Genomic DNA, 24,466 nt, shown 5'->3' on the forward strand with positions numbered 1-24,466 from the left:
AAAATGGCTGTTTCTTACAAAGTTTGAACAATACTGTATAACTGTATAATCTAGTTATCAATTTCTATGTCTATCCAATTAACCTTTATAAGGCTTCAAAATGCAGAATTTTTATCCATTTTACAAAATTTCCTCTGTGGGAGAAACCCCCAGCCCCCTAAAATTGGAGCCCTGCGTCACTCTCTTGATACCAGCTCCCTCTCTTAAGGTCAATTCAAAAAGGACAGCATGAAAACACGCATTAATGAAAACGGCACACAAAAAAATAAAGCATGGACTTATGCATCACAGGAAACAGACAAAAACATGAGAGTGGGAAACAATAAAAATGTTGCTAAAAAGGAAAAAAAAAATCATGCCCCCCCAGGAATTCGGTCCTAAATCCGCCTATGACCAATGTTTCCTAGAAGTATAGTTGAATGATTGGTCGTAGTAACTGGAGAAAGGGGGGGGGGGGCAGACCAGCTAGAGTTGAAACCTAGCAGTAACGAAATTTGTACGCAAGGAATTCTAATTGTCATTGTAAAACTTCTATCATCATGTGTAACACTTTTCTTTTTATAAAAGGAAAAAATTTTGTTTGAAAGCTGCGTGAAAAAGGGGGGGGGGGAGAAGGGACTTGGAAACAATTCTAGATTGCAATGCACAATGTACAAACATTTTATGATAAAAATTTACTATGAACTATGCCTTTGGATTTGCACTAAAAGATCAATAATGATAATTGATGTCTACAAATGTTTCAAGACTAAAAAAAAAAAAAATGCGAATAAAAAATCCGAATTTTTTGATTAAAAAAATTAAAAAATCACAATCCCTGATGTTAAGTAGTCATTTCTAACCTTTATCATTATCACAAACTATTTGCATATAGAATTTTAACATAGAAAATGTGTTTCACAAATGAGAGTCTTGCAGAATAAAATATTTGAGTGCTTTTGTCTGTTCATCATTAAATTTGAATAGTTTTTCTAAAATACTTTTTACTGAAGTTTATTGAGTATTTTCATCAGTTGAGGATACATTCCTCCAAATGTAACAAATACCAATTCCCAAGAACGTTCAATGTTTGTCGTCCAATTTCAAATTACTCTTTTCATGAATCGTAGCTATTACATATGTTAAGTCTATTTCATGTGAATGCGCAATATATTTATTCAGAATAACACAAATGAAAAAACCTTTAATAATGCTACCTTATTCTTGTCTCTTTGAATAATTTTACTATTACTAACAATTGCAGGCGATTTGACTTTTATCATGCTAAAATAATACTGAATTTGAAAATTTATTTATTCACCCATTTATACCAAGAGTAACCAAAAAAAATAGTCTTCTATCTCTTTCTTTTAAAAGATTGCACTATCTAATGTAAATAATCATGCACGTTAATTGAAAAATATTTTTTCATTCTTTTCCACCGTAAACAAAAGTATAAGCCTCTTTAATTATTCGAATATTTTTATTTTTGCTAATTATAAAGAATAAATGAATACTAAAAAAAAAGAAAGAAGGAGAACCTCCATTAATAGGGCTTTGCAACCTTATTTTGTAATTAATATTGATTGATACTCATACATCTGTTCGATAGATGGCAGCATGAAACCGAACGTTGACGGATCAATCTGTATTGAAATTATTAAGCCGCTGAATTTAAAGTATGATTACTTTAGCCCATTAAGAACACCTTTAGCACTCTAACAACAGTTTACTCGTCACATAGATAATTAGAAACATCAACTGAGATAGCAATCGAAGTTTTTTTGTGTTAGCAATCATACCAGCCAGTATGGGTAGCTATTTCCTAGTCTGACGTCTTGCAAAAGCGACAGGATTGTTCCTCGTTCTTTAGTAATATATCTTGTTTTTGACGTATTTTGTTGATGTTAACTTTCCTTTCATTATGACTTCGTTTTGCTATAATACTGTTTTTCCCCTTTATCTTTAAACAATGTCTCAATTGTATGTATTTTCCGTAAACACTAACTATTGTTATTCAGATTTTAAATTTCATGTGTAATCGTCCGAACGCTAAATAATGTTCGTTTTTTTATTCGTAAACACCATTTTTTAAGAATAAGAATGAAGACTTAGTTTGTCACTGAACACTGACTACAATATCAATATGTTTTGGGGTTTCAAGTTGAACAGTTACAAGGTTGATTATGCATAGCTTTAAGGGATATGACTGGTCATACATTGTCATCAATATCTAAGTCATTGTCATCATAAACCACTCAGTTGATCATATTTTTCTTCCTCTTACAAAGTAAAGGAAGTATTGTATTTGCAAAAAAAATTTTGGCTGAATTTTCCATTTTACTCATCCGCGAATGAATGTTGCATTATTTTTTTGACCCTACTGTATGTGGATACTTGCCTAAGAACGTATAGATGCCTGAAAAATCCATTTTGACTGTCCCCGAGTGAATAACCACGAGTTTTCTTGTGAAGTCTGTTTGTGCGTTTGTTCTAGCGTCATTTCACGGTATTTTTGACATGTATGTAGAGTTCGTATCATGACTTTTTTTTGCCATACCTTTTTAATTCACTGTTTTATTTGCAAATTATTTTAGTTGGAGTTGGTATGTTCGTAGGAAAAGCTCAAAATAAAATAATATGTGAATCAAACATTAAATTAAAAAGTTCTGGTGAAAAAAGTCACGTTACAGACTCTACATAAATGTCTGAATTACTGTGAAATGACCCTGTTGTATGTTAAAATTTGGTATGTAGATTCCTAGTGGGATCTTGTTGTGCACCTCCTCTTTTGGTTGTGTGAACAAAAGTGAAATTTGGTTTTCCATTCGGTACAAATGGTTTTCTTTGAGCTCAGTGCAATAAATGTTATCCAATGATTTGGGTTGCTGCCAAGTGTGTTCTTCGGAATCTGACTTACAGTAAAAAAGAACGTCAAGTGGAAACATGTCCTTTGTCGTAAGGTGCTGCACCCTTCTCCATTCACCTCACCTCACTGACCTGGCTCCAAATGACTCTTGCTTATTTCCATGAATGAACGAGAGAATCAATTTGAAAACATTGAAGAAGGCAAGAAGAAAGGAGGAAGGAGCTGTGAGCCTTTTATGACTTCAAAAATTGTTTCAAACTGTGGAATCATTGGTGGAACAGTTGTATTAATTATAATCGAAAGTGTTTTGAAAGGGATAAGAATGTCTTGTAAAAAAATCTATGCTAATAATATAAAGCTGTAGAGTTTGTTTGTTTGAACGCGCTAATCTCGGGAACTACTGGTTCGAATTGAAAAATTCTTTTTGTGTTGAATAGTCCATCAATTGAGAAAGCCTATAGGCAATAAAACATTACGCTATGACAAATAGGAGTAGATTAGCAATAAAAAATGTTATGAAAACGGGAAAATTTATATCATAATATAAAAAACTTGGAACGCTGAATAGACATATCCACTCTGGCTTGACCTGATAGTGCAGGCTTTGTAATCCAGTGGGTGTAGGTTCGATTCAGCCAGGAGGCAAATATCGAGGTTCCTTAAATCAGGCTAAATCTTAACTTATTTTTCAGAGATAGCCTAAACAATGCTAAAAAAGATTTGTAAAAAAAAATATGTATCATTGTTTTTATTTTCTTACTAATTAACTACCAATATAAAACTGAAGAGTATGTTTGTTTATTGTTTCAACATGCTAATCTCAGGGACTACGGGTTTGAATTGAAAAATTCTTTTTGTTGAATAGAATAAAATGCTTGGAACGCTGAATATACTTATATTTTTGAAGTAGACCGTGCAACGCTGGTTAATGCAGCTAGTTATAAATATTTATCTTTTAAAAAAGTAATTTGGGTATATATAGGGTCCCCCCCCCCTTGTATGTCCATGAATAAATTTATTAAAGTAGAAATCAAGGAAATATATAGAACAGTGATGTTGTCCGAGTTGATAACTTTTTGATCCTTTTTTTTTTCTTGTATTTGTCTTTTTTCAATCTTGAGTTTTTAAAATTGTTTCTGTATTAATTTTTGTTGTCAGTTTTTGATTTTATAGTTTTTCTGTCTCTCTGTTCTATTTTCAGCACAATATTATTGCATTCTTAACAGGAGTTGAAATTTTTGCATTCAGAGCATTCTGCAATTGTCTTTAAAGTGTACTCAAATTGTGTTCAACATTATTTTTTTAAATCAGTATTTTCTAGTTTTTCATGTGTGCCCAAATACATTCTTGTTCTTTAACACCTTAAGGTTAATAGATTTTTTCTCAAAAACTGTTATGAAAAATGTTGTTTTTTTAATATAGAAAGTTAATATGTAGGCATATAGTGAAAATATTTTTCTCTTATTTCGTTTGAGGGGGAGGAGGGGGGAGGGAGATAAAAGTTGTCAAATAAGTATTTTGCAAACAAAGTGTGAACGATTTGATTGCATTCATTACTGAAACTTTCTGATAAATCAACATTCTATTCAAAATCTTGAGAGTGACTCATTATAAAATAACGTTTTTTAAACTTTAAAAAAAGAAAATCCTTTAACAAAAACATGATCTTTAGTTGTTTACTTTTCAGATATTTAACTTGATAAAAGTGGCATTATAGCTACAAATTCCAAACAAACTTATTTTTTTAGCTAGTCTTTAAAACAGTTATGCACCAAATGGTTAACATTAAAAAAAAAATGCTAGATAGTAGTATCATAAACTGGTAAATAACTTTAAATATGCCATTTCAATAAGCCTACTATTTACTAGAACGGGTCACAGAGGAGTATTACAAATAAAAAAATTGAACGATACGAGATTGCCCACGTGAGACACAGGCATAAATTTGCAAAACGATAACTATCCCCCATGTAAGGCACAGACAAGTGCGTTAAGTGATTAAGGAAATATAGTACAACTAAAACTATTTTTCCTTTATAGAATAGGTATGGGTGCAACTTTAATACTACTCAACTAAAAATAAGATTCCTATCTAGTTATGATGTTTAATATCTTTTTCTTAGGATTAAATATAGAGCATTTGAATAACTTTAGTTAAAAAAATAGTTAGTGGTGAAAAATCTGAACTTTATTTACTGATACAATTTCTCGCTTCTTGTTGACCCGAAAGCAGAATACTACTAAATTTGCAACCTACATCGCAGAACAGATGCCTGAACTGCAGAACAATTCTGTCTAAATGGCCAAGTTTTGCCAAATCTTCTGCAGAAATTCTTGATTTCTGTTGAAAATCTGCACAAGTTCTGCATATTTTTTTCTAATTAGAAGCAAATCTGAAATTCCTGCAAATTACATTTGTTTGACTGAAACCTCATGCAAAATGTCCAGTTTCATGCATCATTTGCAGAAGCTTACTTTGATTTACTTTAAATTTGAAGAAATCTGCAGAATGATGTTTTCAAGGTAAATTTATAATATATAAATTTATCTTGCAAAATAATTTCAGTCAAATAAGTTGATGTTGCTGAGCATTGTACAGAGTTCTCATGGTCCCTCAAAAGTCCCTATAATGGCCCTAATTTCAAGTGCACTCAAACCTGTTTTTATGTTGTGGGTAGGGACCCCGTAAAAAAAAAAATGTTCGAAACTTAACAAGTAGCTATAAAAAGTTGTTTTCGCAACACAGTTAATTTTTTTTTAATGCGGTGGATAGTTGCCGCGTAAAAAAGTCTCACATAGAAAAATAACCCTTAATGTTGTATTTGAACAAAATAAAAAAAAAAACCAAATGATGATAATTTTGCCAACTCCTGAAAAATTTCCCAAATAAGGAAATTTTTGAGAGGTCACAGTGACTTCCCATTGGGATGCCCCTGTCGTGACTTGAAGATAAAACCTTCCACTCATTTTATGAATAATTTCCTCTTGTTTTATAAATTATTTTCATATACCACATTAAAAAAAAAAAATGGGTGTATTGTTTGTAGGGATTCCTCTAAAGGTCATATTTAGTCCTCAGAAGCCCTAAAAGTTAATCAAAGGTTCTATTTTTTTAGGATATGAAAAACTCTTTGACCTTAAATAAACGGCAAAGACATTTGATAAAAAGCTACAAACCTAATAAACTGATAATTTGGATCTTGATAAATTTAACAAAGAATTTTGCTATTTTTATGCACACTCATTGTTAAAAAAGTATATAATTTAGTTATGAGGACACAGACCACTTTCACGAAGTTTCGAAGGGTGACTTTATAGCGAGGTCCGACTGTATACCTGTATGTTTCTATATGTTTTTGTAAGCAAAACTCTTTCCACCTTGAGAAGTTTCTTGCTGCGACACTGGCATGAAGTGGTCCTATATAGTTAGAAAAATGCCATATAAAGGCCCTATTTTCGGAACTGATACGATATACCCCACCCTTGGCGACTTTTTCCTGTTGGCGCCAAGAAAACGAAGTATGACGACATATGTCATACATAGTTCTTAGCGATGCTATTTTAGCCCCAACAGGAAAAAAACATGATCAAAGCACTTCAGAACACAATATATATAAAAATAACATAAAACCACAACAAAAAACATCACAAATATACGCTTCAAAAATACCAGACACTAGAAAGTTTTTGTACACAAAGAACAATGACTAGAAAGTATTTAAAATGCTTAAATTGACAAATTACTGTAACAGCTCACCAATGAAATATGTACCAATAGAAATAAAAGCTATTTTCCAACATGCATTTCATCGGACAAAAACTTTTCTCATATTCTGCTAAAAAAGAGCAAAGAGATTCAAATGGCGATGTTTAAAGTGGAAAACATCCCCAAAATCAATAACTATTTCAGCCAAAAAAGCGCTTAGTTACTCAAATTTCGACTTATGAAAAGTAGAAATGTCTCAGCAGAACATCCGAAACATAAATAATACAAAAACATCCATACATTTATTTACTATCCAGACATGCTTTCAAAATACTTATTATATTTTACATAAAATAACACCTTCAGTGGGGCCGACTCCATGGGGCCTGAGCGGGCCCAAGCCCCCTCAAAAATATTTTTGAGGGGGCAGAGCTCCCCCAATAAATCAAGAAAATTATTAATTATTTTATGCTTTCTAAACTCATTCCAAAATCCCAAAGGAGTACTAAAATGCACTTTACATTGAGGTTTGTTAAATGGTGCAATCTTCCATTATTGGTCGGTTTACATCAACTGGACTCGCACAGGTCATTGCAGTTGAAAAGAGTGCTTGCTTTTATTAAACAGAGGTGAAACAAATTTTGAAAAATCAACTGAGTTTTTCAAAAAGGGCCTAGACATTGAGCGATTGTGTTTACACTCGAATACGTTAGCCAATATCACTAATGGAAAAACAACTGGTCTTAAAAGACATGCGTAAATAAAACTACCTTTTTACGAAAATACTGTGAGTGTTTGTATACATTTATTTCTTTTTTTCAAAGCCAAAAAATATGTGTCGGGCTTCTTCGAGTTTTCGGGGTTCTAATGTTGATTAAATGACTTTAAAATGCTTAAAAAAAACTTTAAAACTCACTATTTTTCATCTCAAATTTAGAAAAATTCCTGCGTCAAGACCCCCTCCCCCGGTTTCCCCCTCCCTCCATTTTTTTTAAGTCGGCGTCTCTGGGAGTGCCCTTCCATTCAAGTCAAATGTCCTACCTTATATCAATGCCTCGCTATGGCACTGCACGGCTCCCCATAAAATAGAACAAAAAATCTCTTACTAAGACAAGTGACATGATTTAGGTGAACCAGAAAATTTGTAAAACAATTTTTAAATTGTTTTACTTCGAAAACGCCGTGTCACATACTGTTTGTTTGTTAAAATTATACACACCAGAAAATATGGCATTTTCAAGGTACAAAAATCAGACCTTTATTTGGAGTGGGGGGGGATCTCCAAGGGATTACATAACACCCTAAACCCCCGGTGATGTCCAGCCCCCCCAATAATTTTTGTAAGTCGGCGCCCCTGAACACCTTTATATTACTATAAAATGCTGGAGTCAACTTATTTTCAGAAATTCATTACCTAAAGGAGGCACGTTAATAGAATACAAATAGAAATACAAATGTGATGACCAGCAACAGGCTCTGGGCCCAGCTAGGCTGGTCTTAGTCAATTAATTAGTCCCCAATGAAGATCAATGGCCCTCTTAAAGCTATCCACTCCCTTCCTCATTACTGCCTCTTCCGGTAAGCTATTCCAAGTGCCCACGACCCTGCTAAAGTAGTAGTTTTTCCTGATTTCCAAGTTAGCCTGAGATTTAAATAGCTTAAAACAGGGGCGGCAAATAGGGGGGTCAAGAGGGGGCGGTCGCACCCCCAAATTTTTTGAGCAGAATGATAGAAAATGGGTGAATTTAATTTATGTAAGTCGGAAATCAATGTTCATTTAAAAAAAATCTCGCTGGTTCTTAGTAACTACTATTTGATGAAACTCGACACATTCCCAGACTGGAAAAAGGGTTTTTCATTATTTGGATGATGACTTAGAAATTCATGAAGTATTTTCCAGCCTTTTCAAAACATAGAAAACTGATAGCGAACCATGGTTAATTTTAACTAAAGAAGACATTTCCTCATACAGGTTAAATATTTCATACTTGTGTGCCCAGTGTAACGATGGTATGTCCAATAGGAGGTGGTGTGACTGCATGGTTTTCACAAGAAAAGTCCTTGATATTTTACATTCACTTTTACGCTCATTTTTTAAGTGTATATTTATTTAATGAGTGTTCATTGCTTTCTTTTGCTAGAAACACGTTTCAGGTGCTCAATGCATCATATGCTTTCATAGTAACTTCTTAAAAATGCATGTGCTTATTAAATAAAATTTAAAATAGTATCAAAAAATACCTTTTATGGGGCTCTATAATTATGCAATCTCGGAGTGACACAAGATGGTCTTCAAGAGTTAAAACCATAAAAACATTTCTCTATAACTTCAAAGCAGTGATTTGATGACTGGAAGAATTATTGCAAAACGATTCTTTCAATGGTGAAAAAGCTCATGCCCTTTAGCATGTATGACTTTGTTTGAATTTTTATTCAATTTGTTTGTATTGAGGAAAGTTTCTGAAAAATGCCTTACTCTATCAAAATATTTTCAATCCGCTACCCTTAATTTTCGGACTATTCAAGCCACAGTTCAATCTACAATTGATCTGTGCGTTCGTACTACTATAGTTCAATCCACAATTGAAACTGAAAATATATTTTTACATAGATGTATTTATTGTATTTCAATCAATCGTGAAACTTTTCAAAAAACACCTTCCTCCGAGCCAATAATAAAAAAAAAAAATTCCACATCATGATGTGAAGTCAAACATTGATTTTTAATATTTTGTATGAAGTAATAGATTCAGTTTCGAATAAAATTAACGCAAGATTTGGTGATAAATATTTTTCTGTATGGTTGGCTCTATATTATCTGGATTGGATTTTGAAAACGAAAAACAAAGTGTTTCAATTATGAGTAAAATTTTTAGCATGAGGCAAGAAAAAATTACAAGCAATATACCGAAAGACCGGTTATCACATCCAGAGACTGTAGTTTCGTCCTTTTACGAACTCATCAGTCTGGAATAGTGAATAACAGAGTTAGAGGTAGATGACATCTCATTGAAACTGAGAGCGTCGACGAGACTAGATTATTCAATGATGAAAAATTAGCCCCTCACAATTTTTGAAGTTGCCAGAGTGATTTTGAAGAGTAAGATATAAAGAGTGTTTTCTTACATAACTTTGTTACTTCAATTATTTCTTAACTGTTCCAATCAGCTCCTAGTAGCGAAAGATTTTTTTTATGTCTCAGGAAGTTAGAAAATTATATTTTCGAAGTACAATGGGCAAAAAAAAAACCTTTTCTATTTAGCTGTACTGGCAAAACAGCTCCACACTGGGCACTGATAGATTAGTAACACGATTCCCTGCTCTTCCATTTTTCCAAAAATCATGCATTAAAACTTTTCCAAAAGGTATAAAAACTTTAGTATCGAGATGTTTTGTATGATAACGTATTAGAAAACGAATCAAAATTTTAATTGTTTCTAAACGCTATTTTTTATTCATATTAAACCGATTTTATGAGCACTTCCTGTTAGCTAATGTGTGTTTTGTACCACACGGTAATACATATTTAGAAAACTCGACCCCCCAAATGAAATGCTGAAATGCCGCCCCTGGCTTAAAACAATGACCCCTTGTCCTGCTTTCCCTGCAAAAATTTAATCCATTCACATCTTTCATTTTGATAAATTTAAATAACTGAATCATGTCCCCTCTGACTCTCCTTTGCTCCAGGCTATACATGTTAAGCCTATTAAGTCTGGTATCATAATCTAAATCTGAGAGTCCCCTTACTAATTTAGTTACCCTTCTTTGAACCCTTTCCAATACAAAAATATCTTTCTTCAGATAAGGCGACCAAAACTGAACAGCATACTCCAAATGAGGTCTTACTAAACTCCTATATAAAGGCAGAAGAACTTTCTTAGATTTGTTTGAAATAGATCTATTGATGAACCCAAGCATTTTGTTGGCTTTGTTACTAGCAATACTGCACTGTTGACTAAACTTGAAGTCCTGATTTATAAAGACACCCAGATCCATAACATTTTCTGCCTGATTTATGACTGAACCCTGTAGACGATATCTCATACGCTTATTTCCATGACCTAAGTGTAGCACTTGACATTTCCCTACATTAACTGCCATACCCCATTTATCTGCCCACTTAGTAATATGATCTAAATCCTCTTGCAGCTGTTTTACTTGTTCTTCATTTTCGACAATCCCCATAACTTTTACATCGTCCGCAAAACAATTCATGCTTCCAGAAATATTTTCATTGATGTCATTCATAAATATAATAAACAAAAGAGGCCCTAAAACTGATTCCTGAGGAACCCCACTTAAAACATCACTCCAATTAGAATGATTTCCTCTCACAACTACTCTTTGCTTCCTACCAGTAAGCCAATTTCTAACCCAAAGTAAAGTTTTTCCTCCTATTCCAATGTCAGCTAACTTGCTGAGAAGAGCAACATGCGGGGTACCTTGTCAAAAGCTTTTTAAAAATCAATATAAACAACATCCACACATTTTTTGTTATCTAAAGCTGAGGTAACCTTGTCGTAGAAATGCAATAAATTAGTAGTACAGGATTTACCTTTCCTGAAACCATACTGCAAACTAGTCAACAGACTATTAGTCTCCAAGAACATCATGATCTTAATTTTGATCAAAGTTTCGAAAATCTTACAAATCACCGAAGTCAAACTTACAGGTCTATAATTCCCAGCAATACCTTTAGACCCCTTCTTGAAGAGTGGCGTTATGTTAGCCAGCTTCCAGTCCTCTGGCACCGTCCCCGAGTTATAAGAAGCATTGAAAATATTCAAAATAACATCCACTAATTCCTCTGCACATTCAACTAAAATTTTTGGATAGATATTATCTGGTCCCGGTATGTCTAAATAATTCATGACATCGATAAGAATTAACTTTTAGAACAAAATAACCGTACTATTTTTGTAAAATTATTTAACATACAGTAAAAATAAAGTTAAAAACTACAAGAACTCCTCAAGGATTTGTAAAAACAAAGAATTTTGGAAGTGAGTGTTTTTTTTTTTTATCGAAAATAAAGAACTTACCTTTTTATGATATAAATCCTCACACTCAGTCTAAAACAATGCATCATATGACAATGGCACGTTACAGATACACACCATGTTGGAGTTAACTTTTAATTAACGTTCAAGTTTAAAGAAACTGGCATTTTCTAATGTTTTTACTTCAAAACACAACTACTGAATTTAAACTAACACAAAGTAAGCTTTCCTGTAAGGTATATTGCACGAAACAACATGTATCTCTCCTGTGTGAAACCGAGTAAACTACCCAAGTAAACAAGTTTGAACTGATCTAAGATTCCCTTTGGGTTACCAAACACAGGTTAGTTTCGCCTGGGATGCCATGCTTAAAAAATTATCGCCTCATTGGTGAGAAAAATATTTCAATTTTGTTCAAAAAATCGGATGTCGCCAAATGGTGGGGTATATCACATCTGTACCCTATTTTTTAATCTGCTGGTAGAATGGGAACTCTGTTGTAAAAAAAGTCCTGTTCTTTCACTAAACTACATCAAAAAGGACGCTTTCAACAATGGAATTTTTACTTTCGAAAAACAATCGTAATTTTTACATAGCAAACGAGCAATTCATTTTTAAATGTGAATTCCTATTATTTTTGACGTATACCTGTATGTTTCAGAGTTATTTTTATGAATACTGACTTTGTAATAATATCCAGAGTAATAAAATTATTTTTTCATAACATTTTCTTATTAAATTTGAATGAAATCTATTTTTTTCCAACATGAAAGAATCATGATTTTTATTCATCTTTTTTATGACTGTTCAATTTAACTTCATTTTATAAATTAAAAATTTAAAAAACTTATTAATGCATTTTTTATTTCTTCAGAATAAAAATTTTGATTTTTCTTGCATAGATTCTAAGTGGTGAAATGAATCCAGATACTTATGTCTCAGATGATGAATATTGGGACGAAAGAAAAAAAGGTTTTAGCTTTGATGATCCAAATGTATGTATTATACACAGTTAAGTAATTTTATTTTGTATTTCTATTTATAAAGTTATTCTGATTAACTAAAAACTTCTGATACCAGATAAAATTGATCTTGTATTAATGGTTTTCACTTAAAGAGCTATGACTCTGGACTTGGTTAACTGTAACATCCAAAAATTCAAAATTTTAGTTACCAGTAAGACCCTTTTAGCAGTGGCATAAATCCCCTCTTAGTGGGGCCATATAGGGTTTGAGAATACAGAAAAAGGATCCTGACGAGTTATCTGTATGGGTGATTTTCTCAACATGTTAACTTTTTCTAGTGATAAGTAGGAAAAAATTCATCTCGAAACTAATTGATAGTTGTTAATTTTTATATAAAGGCAAAATATTTAAGGTCAAAAATCAATGATCAACCAAAAAAAAATAATGACAGTTTAAAATTTAAATTGCAAGGAAAAATTTAATTATCGTTCCCTTCCCTTAATGCTATAAAAATTCCGAAAGATGTTTCTAACCTTTTATTAAATTAAATAATAATGTAAAAGAAAATAAAATACATAATTTAAAATAATATTTCATAAAAATTTTAAAAATTAAAGAGAAAAAAAATGAATTATGTCTAGCTCTTCGAATGAATTTTTGTATTTTTACATGAATTTTTACTTAAAACATTGCATCAGCTATGTTTTTATGTTGCCTTAAGTAGTAATTACATTTCAAAAATATACAAATAATATTTTAAAATTATCTTTAATATAATACATAAACATATCACCTTCGGATTTCAGAACGTGCCATTTTTATTTCATCTAAATGCTCTACGGGGGGAATTTGGCCTATGTAGCATATTTATATGACAAATAGTTTTTTTTTTCAGATTGAAAAAATAATTAATGCCCAACACTGGCTTCTATTAAGTAATTTACATTGCTAAAAAATCTATAGAATACTAGAAAAGTTAATCAAAAAGTTTACATTAAAAAATGTCGTATAGGAATATTATTATAATTTTTATTATTATTATTTTTTCAGTATGAGGAATTTTATTAAAATAAAATTTCTCAAGTGGACAAGAAAAAGCTCTGAGAACCAGTCAAATTTTTCAGCGTATCCATGCTTTACCATAGGTTGAGAATTGCTGCACTAGAATGCACTCGAAACATGTATGTAAATGATTCTTTTGAAGGTAATAGAAATAGCAACTGTATTAATGCGAATTGAGTGCACTGTCAGTTGTGAGTCAGAGGGCTTGTTTTAGTTCTATTGTTGCAAAGCCTATGTGCTGTAATTTTGTCTTATTGATTGTTTTATACTATTTGAATGTGAATACAAGCTTACCATTGTGTTTACAATGTTTTATGATATTTTTTTAATTGCTATGGATGTTTTAGTAATTCTCAACAACTTTTGTGTACATATTTGTAAGTAAGCTTGCTATGTTTTAGCAAGAACTTTCTTCATTAAAAAAAAAAAAAAAAAAAAAAAAAAAAAAACCTGAAGTAAAGGCATACTTGTAACAATACTCACATGTTAACTTGGCATAAATATTGAACCAATGCTGTGAAATTTATTAATTAAAGTAAAAGCAAAATAGTGTATGGGTTAAATGAATTGCCTTTTTAAGCAGAAAGGTATATATTAGTTATTTAGTGTATGGATATTATATGACCATGATTACATTTGAAAACTGCATTTAAATGCTTCAAGACCTATGAATATGAGTACTAGTTTCACTTTGTGCATTTAAAAATTATACTCCATATTCTTAAATGAATTTCTTTTCTTGGTTTTCTTAAGGAGAGATTTTCATCCAAAACTGGAGATGGAGATTCCTGGAACCCCACAAAAGTTACCAAATCAGATAGATTACATGGAACTGCAGATAATAGTATGGAGCTTTATTTATGTATTTATTTATAGTCAAGTACATGTTTATAAAATATTAACGTTCCTGGCTGCAGGGTCATACAATTCAATGCTTAACACCAAAAACCAGCCAAAAATATGTTTGGACCTGTTGCCAGTAGTTTTGGTTTATGAATTTATCTGATAAATTTTTAGTTTTATTATTTTATGAAATTGCAGTTAAATAGTGCTCAAACTACTGGGAAAATTGCAATTTTTTTGCTTTCATACTTGATTAGTTCATTGGTGTCTTTTACTTGAGACAGAATTCTGTGTGTGCTTTGGTCCAATAGAAACATTTATGCCTCAAAGTACTTTCTATTTTAATGTGCTGAAACACTTCATTTTTCATAAAACATTGAAAATTTCTTACTGAAATATTTTGTTGGGATTAGTCTTTGATATTTCTTACGCTCATGGAATGGTAAATACTGAAAACCTAGAGGGCATTAAACATTGCTTTTTCTATTTTGAAGTGCTAAAATTATTTGTAGTTAATTGCATTAAAAATATATATATTTCTCTCTACATACAAGAGGTTTTAGTGTGCTTTATCACTAGAAATATAGGGTGTTAATAACTGAAAGAAAATCTGTGTTGAAAAGTGCAATTTATGCTACTACAGTGAAACCTGTGTATAACAATTCTGTCTATAACGATAACCTGTCTATAACATTTTTTTTTTTTTTTGGCCCCAGGAAAATGTCAGCATGAATAATCAAACTGTCTGTAATGATAACATATCTATTACGATATTTTTTTTAGGTCCCAACAGTATCGTTGTATACAGGTTTTACTGTATTCTACTTTGTGTTAGTCATAATGATATAAATTCTACGTATTTGTAAAAAGGTTATGATCATGCAGTTTCGTACTAACAAATTCTACCTTTCAGGAACATTTTGCTGAAAATGCGTAATAAAATGCTTAATATATTTGTTTCATTTTAAAAGTCCTAGTTTCTTATAAATTTTATTTTTAGTTGAAACATGCCCTTACTTTACAAAGTTTTTAGGCAAAATTTGGTCTTCTTTTTTTTTTTTTTGTAATTTTCTTAGAAATATTTTACTCTGAATTATACATTATTTAAGTTTTCTGACTTTTTATTTTACAATACTAATGTTATTGCTGAAAATTATCTTCTAAGGTAAAAATGTAAAGCATGCTATTATCGTTTCTCATATCACAGTTTTTCCGAAACTTTCAATAGTGGACTGTGTGTGTAGAATTGTGTAACTCTTTTAGAAAGTTTTTATTTTATTTTAATGAGTGGGCATCTTTCTTCTACTTTCATAACTCTTTTAGATTGATACTAGCAATTCCTTAACCTGTATGCAAAAACGTTTGTTTCTCTCTCTCTTTTTTTTTCTTTCAAGAGAGTTGACTTGAAACCCTTAGTAGCAAATAGTGTAAGTGCCAAAAATTTAAATTTCGAAATAACTAGTATGCAAATAGTAGAAAAAAGTATCATCCCTAATGGGATAACAGATCGTTAAATTACCCCATACACGTAACAGTCTAATATAAGTCTAAGAAAAAGGAGTCTAACGAAAAGGGCAGCAGATTTTTACTTGGTGATGATGAAATGTGAATGTCAAATTGATTATTCTGATTTTTTGCATGCGAATGATATTATTTTAAAGATAAAAAAGTTCTAAACAAATTTTGTATCTATATTTATTATAAGTAGAGTGATTCGCCAGTGGTTGACACCTGCCAGTAGTCGACCACTCGAGCACTAATATGTACAAAACAAAAATAAATAAGTAGATATTTTTGATCTGATTGCTAGAACTAATTTATAGCATCCCATGAAGTGTTCTCTAATAATTTTAGTTGTAACTAAAGTTTTGAATGGAGATTAGGATGATTGCAATTACAAAGTCACGTAAATTTTTTTAAAAAAATCACTTTTTGTACTAGTGAGAATTGTTAAGGTTCGTATGCTCCAGGAAGACCAGCAAGACCTAAAATTGTCAGGAAAAATGACATAGTTAAAAAGTCAGGGAATTTTTCAATTTTGCCCCCCTCCCCCCAAATTTTTTTTCCAATTTTTTCCCAGAGAGTTTTGTACTATGAGATCTAATCTTCGTTTTTAACAATGTTTTTTGAAAAAAATTGTAAACATTTTGAGGCAAAATGATGATGGCAATAAAAGAAAGGAGTGACCCCCCCCCTCCCCCCCCCCCCAAAAAAAAAACTTCCGCAGTCGCCATTTTTGTCCCTCAATATTTCCAAAGAAAAAATTCCTTGAGTGAAGAGAAATGAAAATGCACAAACTCAACCTTGGCAAAGGAAAATTACTGCTTCGAAAGCACAAGCTTGAGGATGGGATAGTCGATCGAGGAAAATCGTTTTTTTTTTTTTTGTATCCGAAATTCTTTTCAAACGTTTGAAACATTGTCGCCATTTTCGGTCATTCACAAGATGGAAGTAGACACGAAGCTTAAATGCCTAAGTCTCCCAAAACAAAGCAGAATTGGATGTTTTCTTTAACTGCAAGTAATGAAAATAATGCAAAATGTGCTGCAAATTGTGTGTGTGTGTGTGTTTCTTTTTTTAAACATATAATTGTCTTGAAAAATGAAAAATCTTGTTCATAAAACTTAATCTTATCCCTATCTTTCGAATTGCAACACTCACATTTTTCTTGTGCAAATTGATCCGCATATTGAAAAACCTCAAATTGCGTTGTAACGAGTGGCGTGTGACAAAAACTGCAAAGATAAAAATTGTTTATCCTAGTGACAATTTAAAAAATAAGCATTTTGCATAACTCACAGGGTAAGACAGCATTAGAAGCACCAACCACTAAACATCATGTACAAAGCTTAAGGAAATTTTTTTTTAAATGCAGAGTGGAAAGCATGTTTCTTTAGTCAGTGCTTAAATTTTCGAACAAACAATTTTCGATTGAGGCTCGAAAAAATGTTTGTCTCATCAATACACTGATCAATTTGCGCAAGGAAAAAGTAAATTTGTCATTTGAACATGGTGGTTCTATCACTGTAACCGCAGCCATGAGATCACTGAGTTGTTTAAAATCATCAATCTCAAAAGCACACCTTCAAATAACTGTATATAAAATGTTGGATAGATAAGTGCAGCAAATAGGCCACTAGAACTCCGTATTATAGGGAAAGTTACTTTTCGACACCCCCTATAAATAAACTATTAAAAATTTTTCATATAAGGTTTACTTAACAGTAATGTTATAATATTTAGGCATTATTCTGGCAGCTTTGCTGACTAGATTCGGGTCGACGGTAAGGTTTGAGTCCTGCGGCAACTTGCATGATGCAAGTTGCCGCATATCTGCTTGCAGTGGCTGCTATGGACTTGGCGAGAAATTGAAGAGATATTGCTAAATTGGCATCATTTTTGGCAACGTATTTTTAGAGCCAAAATTGGTGAGAAATTGCTTAATATCGCCAAATGTGGCGACTTTTTAAAATTTAATAGGTCATCGCTGGCAGATTTTAAAAGTTATGTGCGAGTGTTGATTTTTTTAGTTATCGCTTTAAATTAATTTTGCTGATTATCCACAAAATTCACTTATCCGCGATTACCATGTCACCCTATTCTGCGGATAATTAGGAGTTTAGTGTACTTACGCTGATCACCCGTAATATCAATGCATTATTTTTAGTAGTAATGTTTTAATATTTAAGCATTATACAAGCATAGACTGCTTGTATAATGCTTAAATATTAGGTGGCTAGATTCTCCGCCTGAGGTGCCTTCGGCGTCTTATATATCAATGACTTCATAGTCGTTTGTAGTCTATAGGTTTGGCAAGAAATTGAAGATATAATATAAAATTGGCACCAAATGTCAAAGTTTTCACGACATTTTAACTGATTAGTAATCACTGTTGTGTAATCATCATCAAAGTCATGTGACATCTGTGATGACGTCATTCACCCAACAACCCATGAGGGGCGACCTTTAAAGGAACATAAGTACATACAGGCATGCATCTGGTTCGATTTTAATAGTGTAAATTTCAGATTTTAATTGTTTAAAAAGTGCTCAACTATTGGAAGTGAGTGGTCAACTACTGGTGAAAGCTCCCTTTTTAACTTCTATTCGAAATAAGCTGAAAAATAGTAAGTAAAACAGAGAAATGATAAGCAACCATTGATCCTGATAGTTTTACAAACACATAGAAAATTTTTCAATTTTTTTCCAGTTTTTTCCCTGTGAAATTAAATAAAACTTGTAGAAATTTCCCTTAAATGGTCAATTACTGGCCAATCACCCTACTGAAGAGGAAGATAAACTTTTTGCCAACTTTTGGCAAAAGCAAAACGATTGATCTTATGACTTGATGACGAATTTTTAAAAAATAATTATTACATTAACTTATAATAGCTGTGCTATTAAAAATTTTCGTCCTTAAAAAATATTTTTCTTTTGTAATTTTTTTGAAACAATTTTCAAGAAAATGATCTGTAAGCTCATTTACAGGGTAAACTAAATGCGTCTAGTTTTTTCTTCTAAGCTAAGCTTTTTGAGCAGAAGAAACACATGAATTTACTTATCCAGTTAAATAAAAGACGAAACATGAATTACGAATCTAATTTTTTTTGTCTTCTTAACAGCCTGTAGCAAGATACAACTTTTGTTTGTATGTGAAAAAAGAGTAAAATAGGACAGTGATTTACATGGATGTATGACTCATGTTGCAAAAAAAAATTATTTTAATGAAGTTAAATTAAAAGTTACTGACAACTTTGAAAATTTTATGGAATTATCTATTAAAATTTTCAACAGCACAAAACTTTTATTCCCGTCCATCCCCCCTTATAATTATTTTTTCTACATCTAAAACTCATGAGATAGCTCTCATCTTATTATTTATCTAACAGTGCAATGGTAGTTTGTTAATATGTAATGATATGTTTATTTAAAATAATGTATAAGAATAAACTATAATATAAAATGTCGAGGCTTATTAGAAAAAAAAATTTACTTTGTGCCTGCAAATGAACATTAGCTAATGCTAATATTATTTCCGAGGTCTTTACCATGTCCTGATGAAAACCAGTTTTTCCCCCATAAAAACCAAATCCTGCCTCCTGTCTGATATTTGTGGTCATAAAATAATAATGACTCTTTCCAAAATCAAAAGCTGCCAAAATCAATATCTGACCAGGGAGCCAATCGAATAGTATGATAATGGTATATTTTTTTTATATAAGTAGCGTTTGAAAGAGCACAGTGTAACATGTTTTTGTTGCATAAATCATTTTCCTCATTCCCTTGTTATTGAAATATGAAGTCTTAATGTTGGGTGAGTTTAAGAAAAGTTGCCAAATTTAGCTATAAGGGAAGGTTCTTGAAACTTTTCAGAGTATCGATATATTGCATGTTAAGGAAGCTACAGAGACTTTAAGTTTCTATTTCATGAAATAAGTTAAATAGTTAAATTTCATGACTGTTTTTAAAATGTCACCCAAATTTAAGACCTTACATCTTGAGAACAAGGAGGGCAAAGGCAAATGATTTATGCTTGAAAAAATATGTTTCACTCTTCTCTTTTAATTTCTACTTTAAAATTTTGTTCTGTTATTGCATTGACTTATATTGTTTTGTGGTGAACATCAAAATATATCTTTTTTTAGCTTATCTTTGAGTCTAACACTAAAAACATTCATTTCTAATACAATATATATTTTTTAAAAGTAAATAAAGTGCATTTGTTTGTTTAGTTTCAAATTTGTATATTTGTTACACATGTTCTTGTTCATACACACAACTGGAATGAAATATGCATCTTGTCATGTCATTGGACGCACATCTGACTGTTGTGTCTTAAAGCTTTCTTTTGAATGATGATCTTAATTAACTTACTTGTTATAGATTAGAGCTTGCATTAGAAGTACCCAAAAAATCATAGTAGGGCTTTTTTTTTCCATCGGATCTTATTTTTAATACAAACTTTGTACAGTCCTTTTCTTCTTACTGTTTCATTTGTATAAGCATGCTTAGCTATTTTAATTAATGTATTGAGAGTGTATTATGCATCTTTTTTTTTTCTTTTTATGGTAATTTGGCTGGGGTCTATCCAGAAAATTTGGGTCTGTAAACAGACTCTTCACTTCTTCTGGAAAAACGAACCATTTAAAGTTTAAAACAGAAGGTTTACAACTCTAAACGAAACATACAATGCATGAAATTTTTAGCATTTTAACTTTCTTACTTGCCTGTACTAATCATTTATGAATTTCAAAAGCCATTTGCATTCTCTTCTGTAAAACCCACTCATTTTTGTTTACTCTGTAATTTCTATGTTTGAACATCAATTATTTTATTCTTACCATTAGTCTGAACCTTGCTTAGTTTTCTTTGGTCTGTAGAGGACTTGTAAACTCGCCAGTTTCTGAAGTTAGTTCAAAAATTTCAATCCTGTTGCACTTGAATTGATTCAAACCATTAGCATTCTTAAATGCTAGCATTAATTATTATTAGATTGCATTTTTGGTTTATATAGATGTTGAAATATTAAATTGATCTGAAACGTTGATTAGGGTGTTTGCGATAGGGTTAGAATCTAGAAATCACGGAATACAGCAGGTCTAGTTAACTTTGGCAAATGTCATAAAATCTTGTGAGTAGCACAAGTCAAGGTTTTCTTTTCTTTATTTTCGTTGCCCATTCAAAATTTTGTTTGCTTTGTCAACTATAATATTAATTGTTCCAACAGTTCTTAAAATTTCTGCTCAACAATTTTTTCATTGCCATTTGCATATTTTTTCTGCTTTAAAAAATCCATTAAATATCACATCTTATTTCTTGATATTTTTTAGCTGGTATGTATAAAACTGCAGCTTCCTCTTAATTTACAAAAATGTTTGTACTACTTAAAAAATCACAATATTCTTGGGAGTGGGGTGGCAGGTTTCAGATGCAGGTATGTGGACTTTGATAATAAGTAATGGATATTTTTAGTGCAATATACCTTTCAAATCAAATAATTGTTGTGAGTCTGAAGAACTTTATGCATAGGAAACTTTTTTGGGAATTGAGGAGGTAAAAAAAAATATATATTACATAATTTACAGTTTCTTCAAAGCAAAATTGTACAAGTAAATGTACATTATCAGCAGTTAGTAGAATTTATAAAGATGTGACATTACTGAATAAAACATGAAAATCTTTTTAGAACTAAGATTTTCCCAAGTTTATTGGCATTGGAAAATCAAAGTTTCATTTGTATTATCTCTTTGTCACAGTATTGTTGATACCTAAAAACAGTGAAGGATTATCATAAATCACACAAAAAGTTGATTGATCCTTCACAATTGATCCAAAATTTTCTTTTAACCTTATACCTACAGTTATAAAGATGAATCTCATTGGCCAGAGATTGTGTATAGTTTATTTTTAATTTTCTAAATAACATTTGAAACTATTTAAGAGAAGAAATATACTAACTAAAAATTGTTGTCGCTTCAAAGAGAGTCGTAATATTGAACATAACAGGCTGCATGCGTCAACTTCGCAATCTGTAGGTTCTGCACCACTGTTTTAATAGTTGAAAAGAAAAATGACAAAGAATGAACTTGAAAAGGAATCAACTAGGGTGAAAAAATATAGATTTGCAGATTTGATGAAATAACAAAAATATTAATGAGTTTTAATAAAATCAAAGTTTTGCTCTATATCAATTAAAGAGGGTACGAAAAAGCTAGAAAGCTGCTGTTAGCAAGACATTATGGAAGTGAATTTTGAACAGAATTTAATGTTTGTAGAAGTTGGTCAATTGCAAAAAGTTGTAACTGCACATCTTTGAAAGTGAAAAGATCAAATTTTAAAAAGATAACTTCAGGTGTTTTCTGGCTACTTAATATAAATTAGTTTTAAAAATTATTATTTGTCTTTTTTTATAAAGTTTTTTAATTACCCCTAAAATTTTAATGCAATTTTGCCAAAGAGTTCCTAAAATTCCCCTAAAGTTTTGAAAAGTCTACTGAGACCCCTGATTATTATAAAAATAATATATCAGGGAAATTAACTTTAGAGCTGCAAATAGATAGCAGAGGTGGGGAAAAAATGTGATTACATAAGATAGGGTTACCAACTTTAATATTATCACCACTTAGCATCTAGCGTTAAAACATTTCATGACTTGATTAGAAAATATTCCCATCATTGTACCAGCTTGACAATATTTGCATTTTTATGGTGCGATGTTTGAACGTTATTTTGGGAGAAAGTTACATGGGTTTGAATTATCAATGCTAACAAGGATGATTAACGTTTTTATTTAAAATTTTTATACTTGATGATGCCTTCAATTCGAAAAATGCAATCTGTTTACAAAGGATACGATAATCTTATTTTATTAATTTTTCTTGCCAACTTCCCTTTATTATGAGGCAACTAAATGAATATTCTCTTTATTTCTGATACAACGTTTATTTCAAGTTTTTAAAGCAAAATTCCATTTTCTCTTTTGAGTCAAAAATTGAAATGCTGAATCGATGGTTTATTTTATTTTTGCTTCACCTGCTTCAATAGGTTTTTATGATATGTTTATCATAGACCTCTAAAGTGCAATTCTAAAGTAATTTTTAAAAAGATATTTCTTTCATAAGCCATTTTTAATACTTTTGATGGTCTCACTTTGAGGATTGCGATCTCTTTGCCTCCTCTTTTGGAGTCAAAATTTTTGATATTTAATACACTTTGTTAAGAGGCAAATAAAATCTCTTTTTATTTTTAGTAAATCACAAAATTGATAAGTTCTAAATAAAATTCCATGGTCTTTAAAAAGTTAAATGCTAAACCCCTACCTGAGTCTTATTTTTTTTAATTTTTTTTATTTCAATTATTTTAAATGCTTTTACATCTCACATTTCAAGTATAATTTAACATGATGATATATTGATCTATAGAGTTATATATAAATATTGCAGGGGTGCCCACCTCCCCTAAGGGCAAGGTCCCACCCCTGCTTAAAATCACGGAGACCTCCCCAAAAGCAACAGCCCCCCAAATTAGAAAAATATCCCTCAAAACAACCCCCTCTAAAAATTTCACTGGGGCAGTCGGCACCATGACTCCCCCCCCCCAGGTGGGCACCCCTGGATATTGATACTTGAAGGAAGCTCATCTCCCAGAGAGTGATGCCCCCCCCCCCCTCTAAATACTAGGAAAACCCTCATGAATCATCTTTTCAACAGAAAAGAGGAAAAACATGCGACTGAAAGTTTCAATGATGCAGTTTGTGCCATCTCGAAAGGTTGAAATTTTTGTTTTTACAAAATACTTCACCAAAAATTTTTGATTTTTCACACAATTATTTAATTTTTCTTAAAATTATTTGATTTTTCACAAAAAGTCTTCCTTTCATATTCCAGTTAAAGGAGATGCAAGTTCCTATGCTTCTGAAGATTTTTTAAAAATCAATCTTTCTGATGCTGAAATTGCTTCACCAAAATATGTCTGGATTTTGGATATGCACTCAGAGGTAAACTTTATAGTCAATTTGTTTGAAAACCTAATCTCAATTAGCTACTAAATTTCAAAAATGTAATAATATAATTTTCATCGTTTGCTCAATCTATTTTTGTGGGTGTGACATTTTTATGTATATATTTGCCCTTCAATCCTGGAATTCTTAACTTTGCCTTCTAATTTTAATATATTTGAATACAAGTAACCTTCATTCATACAGTAATTAAACTTTCTAAAAAAATAGTATTTAAAAAATAATTTGTACTTGTTGTGGGGGCCGGGACGCTCCCGCGTCCTGGCCGCCAAGAGAACCAAACGTCAGCAGCCAACAAAAGCAAATTCACTGATAAGAAAGATAAAAGAAAAAGGCGACTAAGGAACAGTTTACACGACAGAACAAGTTGGTTTTTTTTTTTATTTTTCACACCTCTGTATCTCAGCCCCATGAAGACCTCCGGAGTTGATTTTTGGTATAATCAATCTCTAGTGGCCCCTGACAACATAAACCATAATACAATCCCCAGGACAATCAGGGGGAGGAGGAATTCAAGTTAGA

At 31.5% G+C, this 24,466-nt stretch overlaps 1 protein-coding gene across 1 annotated transcript in view; it reads left to right on the forward strand.

The window, feature by feature from the left end:
• The first annotated feature begins 1,720 nt into the window (after window positions 1–1,720).
• Window positions 1,721–24,466, forward strand: part of LOC129231181 (spermatogenesis-defective protein 39 homolog) — a 74,839-nt gene continuing 52,093 nt past the window's right edge. The window contains exons 1-4 of the mRNA XM_054865428.1: window positions 1,721–1,851; window positions 12,460–12,552; window positions 14,338–14,428; window positions 23,814–23,923. Of these exons, the coding sequence (XP_054721403.1) occupies window positions 12,475–12,552; window positions 14,338–14,428; window positions 23,814–23,923 (279 nt within the window). The 5' untranslated portion in view covers window positions 1,721–1,851; window positions 12,460–12,474. The remainder of the gene's footprint in view (window positions 1,852–12,459; window positions 12,553–14,337; window positions 14,429–23,813; window positions 23,924–24,466) is intronic.

Source organism: Uloborus diversus, chromosome 10, assembly GCF_026930045.1.
Source record: "Uloborus diversus isolate 005 chromosome 10, Udiv.v.3.1, whole genome shotgun sequence".
Lineage (NCBI taxonomy): Eukaryota > Metazoa > Arthropoda > Arachnida > Araneae > Uloboridae > Uloborus > Uloborus diversus.